The sequence below is a fragment of the Diorhabda carinulata genome, chromosome 8 (assembly GCF_026250575.1).
Source record: "Diorhabda carinulata isolate Delta chromosome 8, icDioCari1.1, whole genome shotgun sequence".
NCBI lineage: Eukaryota > Metazoa > Arthropoda > Insecta > Coleoptera > Chrysomelidae > Diorhabda > Diorhabda carinulata.
The window spans coordinates 6,655,634-6,670,478 of NC_079467.1; the positions used below are offsets into that span (position 1 = coordinate 6,655,634).

General features: G+C 32.4%; 1 protein-coding gene across 2 annotated transcripts in view; it reads right to left on the reverse strand.

The window, feature by feature from the left end:
- Positions 1-14,845, reverse strand: part of LOC130897030 (guanylate cyclase soluble subunit beta-1) — a 42,882-nt gene that overhangs the window by 2,148 nt on the left and 25,889 nt on the right. For both annotated transcript variants that reach the window (XM_057805514.1, XM_057805515.1), the window contains 2 exons: positions 8,089-8,259; positions 7,802-8,039 (listed from right to left, as the gene is read on the reverse strand). In XM_057805514.1, coding sequence (XP_057661497.1) covers positions 7,802-8,039; positions 8,089-8,259 — 409 coding nt within the window. The remainder of the gene's footprint in view (positions 1-7,801; positions 8,040-8,088; positions 8,260-14,845) is intronic.

The window sequence follows — 14,845 nt, forward strand, 5'->3', positions numbered from 1 at the left end:
AAACGTTTACGTTATGCTTCTAAATGTTCTTGATTTTAGGCCTCTACTGATTTAAGATTTGTTTTTTCATAATTTTTTGAGCACAGATAAAAATTTGAGGTTTCGCCTTCTTTTAGTTTTTATGAATACGAAAATATAGAAGAATAGAAAGTGATGAACTTTTGAATATATCGGAGCAGTACAAGTCTTCTACTAAATGGGCTAGTCATTTGAAATGCAAATTATGTTAAGGTTGAACAAAGGGGCTTAATAATTAATTCATATTAAGAAAGACATAGCCAAAAAGTCATATGTATTCAAGGAAGAAGATTCGTGAAGTTTTGTATTGTTGCACCGGACATTACGAAGCTATAGAAAATAATGTAAAATATCTAACAATCAAGGATTCTGGAGAATTAAAATCAAATCACAATTACATGTTTAAAATTTAAGGTACATTTCATATAACAAAACGACAATATATTATTTTATTGCATGAATTAATACAATTAAAAGGGCCGCAAAATTGATGAATCAACATACCCCTCATAAATAATTGTACCAATTCTACCTAAAACTGGGATTGCCTCATTAGTTGCCTACAACTGATTTTTATAAGTTCTGAAACATTATAGGAAAATCAAAAAATACAGCCTCGTAGCGCTATCAATGAGCTGTTTCTTCTGGTCTAAAAGTTGCACAGGAGGAGTTAAAATGTTACCGGAAAATGGATAATATCTTTAAAAAATTCGAATTAATCAAGCGAAAACAAAAGCATTTAAAAAAGTTCTCGCAGCGCTATGCAACTAAACGGATAGATGATATGTAAAGTGGGACCCCCCTTTCAAATTTCGAAATACGCTTAAAAATATGAATATTTCAGGCCCATTCTCATAATACTGAACTCTAGCCTTAATCATTAAAGATTTCTTCAATTTTGATTTTGTTAATGAAACTTGACTATTATTTTACGTCGTTCGTTTAGTCTTATTAGATCTTCCATACTTGAAACTAAGCTTTTATCAGAAACGTAATGTTTACATTTGGACATTTGACAACTGTCAAATTATTAGAAACAATCACATTCTCAGTCAACACCAACTTTACGTGCTAAGCTGCTTAAAAATATATGGAGTTTTGTCCCCACACCCTTATCATACTTTTTTACAGTGGCCCATATAACATTGTTTCACTAATTATATTTCATTTATAAGAAAAAACAAAACAAAAATAAAACCATTCATGCTTCTATCGATAGATAAAATACAAATATCTGTTTATAATTATTAGCTGATCGTCGAGAAAGTTAAAAACGAGTTTTTCTTAATTGAGAACAAATGTTGAAGAAGTGGAGGTTACCAAAATATCACAGATATTTTATGAAAATAACTAAATTGCGTGAGAATATTGGACCAATGAGGAAAATATATTGACCTTTTATCATTAAACACAAAAGTATAAGTGGGTCTAGAAATACTATTTATTTATCGGCTATGGTAATCAAATCTAGCTGATTTTGTGCAAAGTAATTTATTTGAATAACAAAACATTAAAATTATGGTTAGAACAACAACTGAAAATATACAAACAAAGTACCTTTTAGATGGGTACTATTCTTATCGGTAGCAGGTATATCTTTCGTGATATGTACCTAATATTTTGCTCGTAGACGAGTCAGATAATGTCTTAGTGATGGACGCCTACGTTTCGGATAAAATATTAACGATAAGTGGATATTACAAATTACATATACGATTGAGGTATCTGGCGCCATCTCTTGATGAGATGTGAAACTATTATTTTTACTAACGATATGACAAGTTCGGCACCTTGACAATTCGTGATCCTTCTAAAAATTGCAAAACACAGACATTTTTATCAATCTAGAAAACGATCTCTAAAACGATAACATGGCAATTTTAACTTTTTTTGACACGAGGAATCATAATTTGCACTCTAATTTAACATTGCTAATAGAGGGCGCTAGTTACACTTGTTTGTGTTAATTAAATCAAAGTAAACTTTTTTTGGGCTAAACTTACAACTAAAGTAATAAAAAAATATTAAAGAGCGTTAAATTCTACAAAAAAAGTTACACTTCTTTGATTCGTGTAACTCAATCCGATATCGAGTTATTTGCTTCTATAAGCGTCTACAATTTGCCCATTTTTTGCAAGATAAACAAAATGTTAACCCAGATTTTCTGGATACAATTCTTTTTACTGATGATGTAACATTTACCAGACGAGGAATATTTAATTATAAAAATAATCATTTGTGGGATTCTGAAAATTCACATGCTATGAGGGAATTACATTTTCAGCACGAGTTTAAGGTTAACATTTGGTGTGGTGTAATACGTGGGTATTTAATAGGTCCTTTTGAACTGCCAACCAATTTAAATGGACCTCTTTATTTAGATTTTCTTCAAGAACATTTACACGAATTACTAGAGGATATACCTCTCGCTTTAAGATAAAATATGTGGTTTTTGCACGACGGAGCACCACCACATTATTCTTTACAAATTCGTCAATACTTAAACGAATAGTTTCCGCATCGATGGAAGTGAGTTTGCTTGGCCACCAAGAGTCCCTGATTTAAATCCTTTAGATTTTTCAGTTTGGTCGCAAAATTACTTCTCTTCCACAACTACGACGGAAAATAGAAGAAGCCGCGGATTTAATTAAAAATAATAGACAAGAATTATTTGATATTCAGAGATCTTTACGAAAGCTGATCATAAAGTGTATTGCAGTAAATGGTGGGCATTTTGAGCATTTGCTTTGAAGTTTTTTATTTTTGTTTACAAATTAGTTATTGTTACATATTTAAGGAATAATAAAATTTTTTTATGAAAAAATTAAAATTTATTGAATGTTTTATAAGCAAATAACTCGATAACCGATTGAGTTACACGAATCAAAAAAGAGTAACTTTTTTTTGTAGAATTTAACGCTTTTTAATGTTTTTTTTTATTATTTTAGTTGTAAGTTTAGCCCTAAAAAGTTTACTTTGATTTAATCAACACAAACAAGTGTAACTAGCGCCCTCTACTAGCAATGTTAAATTAGAGTGCAATTATGATTCCTCGTGCCAAAAAACGTAAAATTGCCAATTTTCAAAGAGAAATTGTGAAAACAAAAAATTATTGCGAAAATCAAAATTTAAACTTTGAACAACCCGTATCTCGGAAACTAGCAATATTTGCATAAGGCATGTTGAGCAGAATCATCATGTTTTGAGGTCTAGAATCTACAGTTCAGAGATTGGACATTCTTAATGAATCACCCTATATATATATATATATATATATATATATTGGACCTTTTCTCAAGTCTTAATCAAAATATGATATTGACTCATTAATAATTTAAATTGATTTATAGATCACCTTCATCATGAGTATCAAAATAATGAATGAATATCAAAATGAGAAAAATTAATTTTTCCTTGGTCCATATATATCAAATATATAGCAGTAATCAATAAAATTATTTGTAGTTTTTTTAGAATTTACAAAGTAGACCTATAAATTTTACTTAAATTATTTAGATCTTTTTTATCATTTATAGCTTCCTCGTTCTTATGAATGTGAACCATTTCTAAAAATTCTCTTTTTCGAAACTATAAAACTCACACACAACAACATATTTCAAATATGAAAACGAAATATACAAACAAATTGATGGTTGTGCCATCAACCAAAGTGGACTGACTTCAATATATTTTCCGAGCTTTCGAATACTTATGTATCCATCGTCTGGGACTGAAATTATGTTTAAAAACAATACAATGTGGTACTTTCAGTTACATCGAAAGTAAACGTTGTTACTTTGAATAGAATCTAACATTTTTTATTTTATTCTCGGATTCTACATGAAAGTATATTTGACATATTTTGTTTTTTTTTCAAAATTTGGAAAAAATCCCAGTACAAAAAGAATAAATAATCTTCATTATGAACGAAATTAGTGATATGAAATTGTAACCAATGAACAATAAGCGCTTGCCTCTTAACTCCATGTATCCACACCATGGAAAAACCCCAAACTCCCTACGACCTTTCAACTGACATAAAAATCCTTATTGAAATTGCTATATCAGGGCTCACTCCAATAAACCCTTCTCCTTTCAAAATTTTCATCTCACCAAACTCTATCCAACGAATCTCTCTTTCTCTCTCCCTCTCTCCGTATATCCAATTTATATTGTAAGCATTTTTATATTTTAATTCGAATTTCGCGCTCTAGAAAAGGAATTTGGAGGTTAGGTTGGTAACACTGATCGAGACTTGGGTCCGACAGATGTAAACATAATAAAAATAAAGATCATTTAGAAAAAGTTTTTTTTTTTAATTTATTCTGGCTATCCAAGAAAGAAGTTTACAATATAGGGTGTTTTTATCTTTTTTTTTTTCAACTAACAATTTATATCGTTTATAAGATGCTTACTTCACACCTTGTATTTTATGACATTTTCCGCTATATTTTTTTAAGCCAACTCGTTTAGTATTAGTATTCTTTATAACTAAATCCAACCAATTTTGGATATTTCATTATCTTAAAATAAACAATACATAATTTATTCGACATTAGTAAAGGATAAGCCCCAGCTATCAAAGATTTGATAGTTAGAATCATCATCATCACATATGGGGCAGAGCTTTCAAGTACTAGTCTGAATACCACGAGCAACAATCTCTCAAAAGTACAAAGATAGCTGCACTAAAAGTGATCCTAAATCTCCCACCTCTCCAACTAGTACCAAATAGAGAAAACATCACATCATCAGAATGTTCAAAGATGAAATAATCAAAGAAACACCGTTCCTAAATAATTACCAATCCTGCGACATACATCAGGACGTTGTATGGAACCCTCCTGTCGTCTGTGGTATCAGCTACAGAACAATGGAAAACACTGGAAAAGAAGGTTGCCAGAAGCAAAACCAATTATTGGGACAACCTACAGGGACTGAGTCAGATAGAGACTCTTCTGGGAAACTTTAACTAGAGTAGATCTGCTGAATGTATCAACCTAAGTAAGAACAATCTACGAATACTAACAGGAGTTCTATCGAAGCACTGTCGCCTCAACAAACACCTGAAGACGCTAGACCTAGCAGATAATGCAGCGTGCAGATATTGTTGCACAGAGGACGAAAGCTCTATCCACATTCCCTCGACGTGAGAAACACTAAGGAACTCCGGAGCCCTGCACCTGGAAGCGTAGGAAATAGAAGACTAACATCTCTGGCAATTAAAGCCACCCCATTTTACAGACTTTTTAAAAGGAGTGGGATTTATGGATTAGATGTAAACACTGGGTTCTCCAGTGTCGCAGGAAGAAAGGAGGATACAATAAAACCATATATACATATTATTTTGACAGTTTTCTCTACCCGTTTGTATTTCACAGTGAATATTAATGAATGTAGGACTCACTAGTAAAGTTTTTTGAAATCTTATTGTAATTTAGGGCGAGTGTCATAGAATTGTTGAGAAACTTGCCATATTTTCGCAGAAAGATATCCTAGTCGACTAAATGCAGGTTATGAAGATTGTGCAATCACTTCCGTCAGTTTGGTCAATTCAAGACAAACAACAACAAAATTAAACCACTAGAGGACAGTGATGTAAACGAAGTTTGGTTATATTTTGGTTATTTCACGGCCTTTTCAAAAGCCTCCACTATAGATTGTGAGAGATTATAATTTGTCAACTAGAACAATTAACCGCAATTAAAAAAAAACAGACACAAAAAGAAACCACCTTCATATCACTTAAAATTAGATGATCTTCCTTGGAGGATAGAATTCTGTTAATGGTTTTAATGAAGAAGGATATGAAAACTTCACAAATAATATTATGAAGTGAAGTTTAGCAAAAATGGATTATTCAATCCATTGACAGATATGACAGCAGAGAACGTTATTTTCAAGATAATGGGGCTTTAAATTTTTTGGTGAAAGATATTGTCACATTTTAGAAAAATCCATACGACTGGCTTCATGTCAGCAAGATGGAGTATCACCTCATAAATTTGGGCGTTTTGTTCAGCATCTTTATGGTATGTTTGATGGTAAACGGTTTGCCAATCCAAAATTAATAATCTTTCCATGCTATTGATTAATTTTCACTATTCAGAAAATATCACATTAAATAATGTAAATCTTTGTCTATTCTTGGCTAATGTTGAAATAATTAAGTGTTGTTTATTTCAGCTATGATAATGAAATATCTCAAAAGTGGTTCCATTTAGATGTAAGGAATACAAATTTCAAAAGACTTGGCTCAAAAAAATACAACGGAAAATATAATAGAATCGATGATATTCTATTTAAAGCTTAAAACAACGTACTTCAATAAGTAAGGCAAATGGAGTTGAAGGGCAAGCTTTTATTGTTTTTATGGACATTGTGGACCCTGCATACATAAGAGTTCACCCTATGAATATTTCATTTTTCATAATCTATTATGATATTCATATATAAACACCAAAAAAATTGAGATTTTTGTTCCAAAGTTACAGTCGTTCTTCTCTCCGCTCTAGGACTTCGATATCTGCTTGTTTCGCTGTCCCGAGAAAGAGTGAACTTGATTCGATCCAATGTCTTGCTTGAGTTCATTTACTAGGAGAAGGTGTCATGAAATTATGTGAAAGGTAGAAGTATGTCGCTATGCTGGTTGCTTATAAAACGTGCTACCAGGTATATCAGTGAGTATTAAGTTAACTGGATCCTATTAGAACATTAAGAATGTTATAAAAGAAAGTCAAGCTGATAAATATCAAAACCATTTTCGCATTTGAAAGCTTTGAGATAAAGGTGCAGTTTATCACCAATATTATTTAAAATACACATTCAAGAAGCTCTGAGTAGTTGGAGGACTAAAATTGTTAAAATGGAAATTGAGATGGAACATAAGTACTTAACAACTTTAATTTTTGTTAGTTATAGCTGGCGATGAGGACGATGCAGGTCATATGCTGAGAAAGTTAGAATATGATTATGTCAAAAACAAAATATATTCCGGTAGGAAGCACGCGAGACTCCGACCTGCAAATAAATAGGGTTAGACGATGTAAAAAATTCAAATACCTAGGAAGCCTAATTTCGGAAGAGAAAACAAAAAAGACAATATAAGAAATAGAGTGCAACAAGAAAAAAAAGCTACATTAATTCTCAACTCATTGCTGTGGTCAGAAAAAATTGATCTAAGCACAAAAATGACAATACACAAAGTCATTGTGGAACCTATTTTAACATATATGGATGTGAGTGCTGGCAACTAACAGATAAACAGGAGAAAAATATAGAGGATGTGTGTGCAGGATATCTAGAACAAAGCATATACAGAATGAAGATATACGAAGAAGAACAAATCGAGTATACACGACTTCAGAGAAAATACAAACTAAGCAACTGCTCTGGTACGGACAAGTGATTAGGATGGAGCAGAACAGGTGGCCGAAGAAATCATTGATGTATCAACCGCATAATAGAAGCGACGAGAAGAACCTTAAGGACCTGGAAAGAAGGAATTGTATAAAATGTGAAAGACAGAGCTATCCTGGAAAATTATATATATATATATATATATATATATATATATATATATATATATATATTTATGATCATTGAAAGAGGTTTATTGAAATGAGGAACTTTTAAAAATTTCTATACAGGGAAGAATAACTATTCTTATGATGAGTGATTACGGTGATATATTTTTGATCGCCTAATAAAAATGGGAATATTTCACAATAACACTTAATATAACAAAGCACCTTTTTCCTGAACTATATCCTTATAAAGTTACCTTATAAATATTTGGATTCACTTTAGGATCAGTTAAGTCATCAAATTTTGTGTACAGCTCATTTAACAGTCTCACTATTTTCATAGCACCTTTCGAATCAGAATTTCTGGCACAATAGTCGGAAAATGCAACGATTCCAGAAAATAAAATTGTCGCGAATTCATAGCGTTTAGCAGGTACTGGTCTTTTATGTCTTAATTCGTTCGCGACAGTGATAGGTAGTACTGAATATAATAATCTGAAAATGAATTTGTTGTTAATTAAGAATGAGAAAGCATTACGAATACCTATCAGTTTTAATTTTTTCCGTATCGAGTTCTCTGTAAGTTTGTTGTAATTTGTCTGTCAAAAATTCTAAATTTCTGGTTAACTTGTAGTCTGCTTCGAATTGCTCTGACATTAATACTAGATCTCTGGTAGCGTCATGTAAGGGGATGTCGCTTATATAAAGTCCTCGCCTGAAAAATACAAGTTTGTTATAAGACTAAATAAGTTCCAGTACAATTGGAATAATAAAAGTCATATTTTATATTTATAACCTTGTTCTCAACTTATTTAATACAGTGGATAGAACAGTAGAATATTTGAACTGTTTCCTTTTCTATGAGTGTCGAAACTTTGAATGGGATGAACTCTTTATACATTTACTGTATGTTGAGAGCGAATTACTCGAAAAATCACCCAAAAAATTGTAGGCAACAACATACACCTTATCTTAAAGATATGCTTATATCTATTTATAGAGTTACTACTTAAGTTTTGAGATAGCAAAATTGTTTTTGAGTTTGAATGAATTGTCCCAGCATTTTCTCCATTCCGATTAAGCTACCTCCAAAACATGTGATTTGAACGCATCAACCGCTCCTTCATGTATAGAAGAACGTTGACCTCGTTATTTACTTGTGATTTGCGGGAATAAGAAGATATTGTTGGGTACCAAACAAAGACCCATCAACTTGATGTTACTAATCAAAAACATTTTTATTTCAACTGATATGTGGAGATCGCATTGCCGTGGTGTAGAATGATCCGTCTTCTGCGATTGGTTTTTCTGATTTTTTTTATTACTTTTAGCAAACAAATGCTAGTATATTATTCAGAATTAACCATTCTACGTTATTCCAATAAAATAGCTGCGAAATGTCCAGTTATTCCGAAAAAACAGGCAACCATTCGATTCCAAGTTCTTCATTCGCGAACAACTTTTGTTGGATTGAGCCATTGTCAAATAATGTGGTATTCAACGCGAACAATTATTTTTAGAGCCAAATTGTCAGGCAATATTGAATGTATGGGAGTGGAACTATTGCCCAAGTATGCCTCAATCTCACGGTATGTCACATGCCGATCTTGCAATATCAGTTTACGCACAGCATCGATATTTTCTGGTACAATAGCCGATTTTGGGCGACCTTCACGAAATTCACCCTGTAGTGAAGTGTAACCACGATTAAAATCGGAAAACCAACACGGTTGCTCGAGATGGAGCTTCATAACCAAAAATCGAAGGGCGTTGATCGTCAAGCTGCTGTTGGTTTAATCCACGTCAAAAGTCATAGAAAATTATCACACGAAGATTTTCCCGATTTAATTCCATTTTTTGACCAAGATAATTGTTTCAAGTTTCTGTAAAAAACAACTCCAAAGCACTGTAGCGACTATAGACTGATAAGTCACACTATAAAAATATTCTTAAGAATCATCCACGCTAGAATCAGAAATAAGTGCGAAGAAAATCAAGACGAAACACAATTCGGCTTCAGAAATGGGTTGGGAACACAAGAAGTACTTTTTGCACTGAATACATTACTACAAAAATGTCGGGACCAACGGAAATATATATTTGCAGTCTTTATTGATTACGAAAAGGTATTCAATCGAGTACTACACGACAAGTTAATAAATATATTAAGGGAAAAAGGAGTTGATATTTTCGACGTAACAATCATCGAAAAATTATATTGGCGCCAAAGAGCGGGAGTTCTAATCAACGACAAACCCACTTTTGTTTAATTTGTGTTCATATAAGATCTTTAAGAAAGCTAGACACAACTTAACATATGGTGTAAAAATTAAAAGTAAACTTATAAATACAATCAGATACGAAGACGATACAGTGTGACGACTTGAATAGAGGGCAATGCCTTTTAAACGCCAATGATAGAGTGGGAATGAGATGGGTCTAAAATTTAACTGTTCTAAAACAAAATATATCGCATTCAGTCGCTTGCTGTACCATAACACACAGCTACAGGTAAACGGACAAACGATTCAAAGGGTGTCCAGTTTCAAATATCTTGGTTGCTACATTACTGAGCAACTGGATCCCGATAAGGAAATAAAATTTAGAATTGAGTTAGCTCGTACAACATTTTTTAAAGCAACTACGGAAACGGATGATCAAATGTTACATACGGTCAGTTCTATTATATGGTGTCGAAGCACGGACCTGAAAAATATCTCCTATCAATAGTTTAGAGGCTTTTGAAACGTGATTATATAGACGCATGCTCAAGATACTGTGGACAGCTATGCAAACGAACGGAGCAGTCCTTAACAGATCAAAGGCGGTCCGTGAGTTGGTGGATAACATTAAATGCAGGAAATTAACTTATTTGGGACACATAATGCGTGGCAGCCGGTTTAATATCCTTCGGTTTATTATGATGGGTAAAGTTGAAGGTCGTAGAGGAATTGGAAGAAAACAAACCTTTTGTATGAAGAATATTAGAGAATTGACTGGGATAAGAGAAGCAAGACAGTTATTTAGACTAGCTCAAAATAGTGAGAGTTTTGCCATGCTGATCGCCAACGTCAAGGGGACTTGATAAGGCATGCCAAGAAGAAGAAGTAAACAACAACTACGAGTGTGACAACACGTTCCGAGTACGTTCATCATTAAAAATGTGAAACTTTATGATGGCATGTCGGATTTGGCACATTCAGATATGACCATGTTTATATCAAAATCGTTATAAAACCAACATTTTCTGTGTGATTAACTAGTAAATGTATCGTGTTGATCTGTAGTATATAAAAAACAAGAAGAAACAAAAACCGTCCCACATTAGTGCTCGTGAAATATTACGCCAACACGGCATTAATCAAAAATCAGCTTCTACAAAAATAGAATGCGCTTGATTCATATTAATTACTACAAAAATTGAGACAAGGTGATTATTACCTTTGCATGCTAGTTTTTTGTGACTGGCCTTACAACAAACCCGTATCGAAATATAGTAAAAGCCGCTCAAAGTAAAAATAGGTGGTAATTGGGCTATATTTATTTGACTATTGAGTGATCGAAGCTATATACCATCACACGTCTCTTATTCTCAACTATTTCAATATTAGTTTTTGTTTAATGTATATTTACTTCGTGTCCAGCTAGAATCTAGATCAACAAGATTTAAGATGAAATAATGGGAAGAGGCTGTATGAATAACAAGCGTACCACAAGCCAGCCACAACAACAAATGGAATAAAAGACTCGATAAAGGAATTTTTTAAAAGTGTTGTTTTCATTGACAATTTTTAGGGTTCATATTTATATTACTTACTCCTACTTCGGTAACCTCTTCTATCATAAGTTTAGAATTCAGGATTTATGTTTATTAGATGATAATATTTGTTTGTGACGAAATATTACTAAAACATGAGGTAGCTTAAAAATATAAATATAGGTAAGAAAATATTTCATAACAATCAAAGTATATACTGAATTCCATTCATAGAAAAATTTAAAATGTATGCAGAATCATTGAAAAATGTAACAAAATCGTGTTTTTACTTTTCAGCTTTCTCTGTATATAGATGATCAACGATACTCTGACAATATCTGTCTACTAACAATGCTAAATGAATAATCATTTATTCACTAGTTATTGATATACATTTATTGAAAACTCTTTTGCTATTTTGTATGTTTATTTTGAATAACAATAATTCAATATTTCATTACAAAATTAAAATATTACAATTCTTGATCAATGAATTTCCTGATGATAAATACATAATTATTTGAAAGCTCGTAATATATATTGAAAATATTATATTTTGGTATTTCATTGCCACAACCCCACGTCAATCTTATTTAAAACTTAGTTGGCAAAGACAGCTTAGAACCCTAGTCGAAATCGGCACATCTTCCATATAAGTATGTGGTAGCCTTCTATTTTTGTTGATAACTTTTTGGGGTAATTTACAACATCACATTATATTTACAGCATATTTCGGAATTTAAATAATAGTGATAAAAAAGTTGTGAATCAATGTCATATACAGTCACCTTATACTTTATAGGATATTCTGAAATTTAACGTATCAATTGCCTTCCTTTAATGTGATGATTAGTCGGAATGATAAGTACAACCATTTTTTCAACGGTTCATAAAGGTTTGTCATGTGTCGTTCAATGACAAAACTAGAGAGAAAATAATCCTCCACATTATCCTCAAATCTTTTCCGTTTAGGTCTAGATAACACGAAAGTAAGAACCAAGTCAGTGTTCTCATTAAATAGCGTCAATTAATAGTACATTAAACAATTTCTGTGTTCAAAACGCCTTAACAAATTGTTTTATCATTATAAATCAATAGTGGTATAACTTTCGTTTGAAACACTCAACAAAATGATTAGAATGTAGCTACTTTTAGGTATTCTAAAGATATTTACTAGAAAACCCATTTATGTCCAAATTAAAAAGTGAATTCTATAAATCGTAAAACAATTTGACTACCAAATTTCTTTTAATAATTTTCACATTCTTGCAAACCATTTAATAATGAATTGTTCGAACAGATACGGCTCATATAACATAATAACAACATAATTTTTTTTTAAAACTTCAGTTAAATGATTTAAATCCGCCTTTTACATTAATAGAAGATTTATTGATGATTCTGTATCATTAAACACAATAATTCTGAATATAGTATGAATAGAATTACTATTCCAGGAATTAATCTCCTATCCAAACTAAAATATTAGGTGATAACTATGCAATTACATACAAACTAAATGTATTCTGTATGAAAATTAACAGTCAGCTTCGTTGCGTGTTCGCAAATATCTAAATACAATGGAGAAGGAAGGTATCAAAATAAAATAATTCTTATTATTATTACTTCAACATTCCTGCATTTCCTAATTCCCTTCTGCCTTTCGTCGTCTTGTTTCGGACTCCCACTGGGAACACCCAAAAAAGGTGTGGTAAACATCCTCTATTTGCCTGCTACATATGGTGCGATGTGATGTGTCGGAAATATTAAACCGAAAAAATACTGTTGAAAGCATCCATGTCCGCTTAGCATTTGTGTCAAATGATATTTCAATTCGCCATGTATTCTTGTTATAAATAAATTCATGCTAGGGATGAACCTTTTAATCCATTGATATCAGACCAGCGTCTTTACTACATACTTAATTGTTCCTTCTCTGCCTTCTTCACATGCATCGAGCTCTTTCTTGAGCCTGTTTTTCGATAGGTATTATGCTTGACAGTTTTAATATATAAAGTTCTAAGCATACTGTACTCACAAATTGTCGTCACTCTTTGTATTTAAAGGCTCAAGTTTCATGCCAAATAGATGCTGCATAGATCATTATAGAATGTGTTTTCTCATTTTCGCTCCTTTCTCAAAAATTACACCGAGATATTTTAGTTTTTCTTGTGTTCTAATATGGATATGTTGTAACTCTATAACTACCGCAATGTCATCTGCTTATCCCAGGAGGAAAATATTTTTTAGCATATCAATACGAAATGTGAACCCCGCACCTACCATCCATAACCTGTTGATCTCCAATTATAATCTTTCTGTCCGATTCATAGCTTGGGAGCATCCGAATTAGATAATGGGGTGTATTTTGTACCAAGAGAGCGTTTAAGACGCCCTGCTAGGGTGCAGAGTTGCACGCAATTTTTAAGTTCAACGTGACTAGTAGACATAGGAATCGTGTCAATCGTAGATTTTCCTTTGGTAAAATTATACTGGGTATTAGTAAGTCCCCCATTGCTTTCTTTATCTCCCAATAATCTGCTTTTCAGAAAGTGCTTAAGCTGCTTACGCATATAATCTAGAATACATAAGGATCGATACGAAATCGTTCCCTGTATATCATTTTTGATTTTTCTAGAAGCACTAGTCTGCCTCTTTTCCAAATGCTCGGGAACTCTCCTAGTTGTAGCTGACGATTCAATACTGTTAGACATATTTCCGGTATGGTTTTTTCAACGCAAGGAATTATTTCCGGGGAAATCATGTCTGGTCTTGGGGTTTCATTCTACTTAAGCATCACTCTCTGATATGATATACTGCTCTCCTAGACTATAAAACGGTATATAATTTTGATACATTTCAATTAAATTCCAGTATATAATTGGATATTGTGGAAATAACTTTGTAGCCACTCTCATTATAGTTTCCTGCGGTATTGGTTTCGTTAGTTTCATGTTGAGAGCCTTCTTTGCTATTTTATATCTCATACCCCAAATATCTGCCTTAACGTGTTCTAGGACCTCCTTCCATGCTTCTAATTTTGCTTTGTGTATTTCTTTCATAAATACATTCCACTTTTTTTTGCATTTTGTTTTTACAAGTTCTTTATTCCTTGCTGTTCTGCTTCCATGGATGCAAGTCATAGTCCTTCTTGCCATAAGATACTCCTTTCTGTCTTCAGCAATATGGTAGTTTGTATACAGACGTCCTATTTTCCTCGAGTGCAAATTTCTTCTTAAGAGCTTCATCGCATGTATTATTGATAATATTCATAAATGTTTTTGCTGTTAGACCGTCAATATTCACACGATTTAGATTTTCCTTCATTTTCCTTTGAAATTCCACGGTTTATACAGGAAAAAGTTGCTAGGAGTCATATCTGTTACGGAGAACCTGCATTACGGTCCAAAGCTCCTCAATCTAGATCAGCGATGCACGATGCATAAATAATTCCGAAACAAAAAAAAATATTTTCAAGTTTTTTGCCAAAAATATGCAACACAAAAACCGAAAACATAGATTATTGACAAATTAATGTGAATCA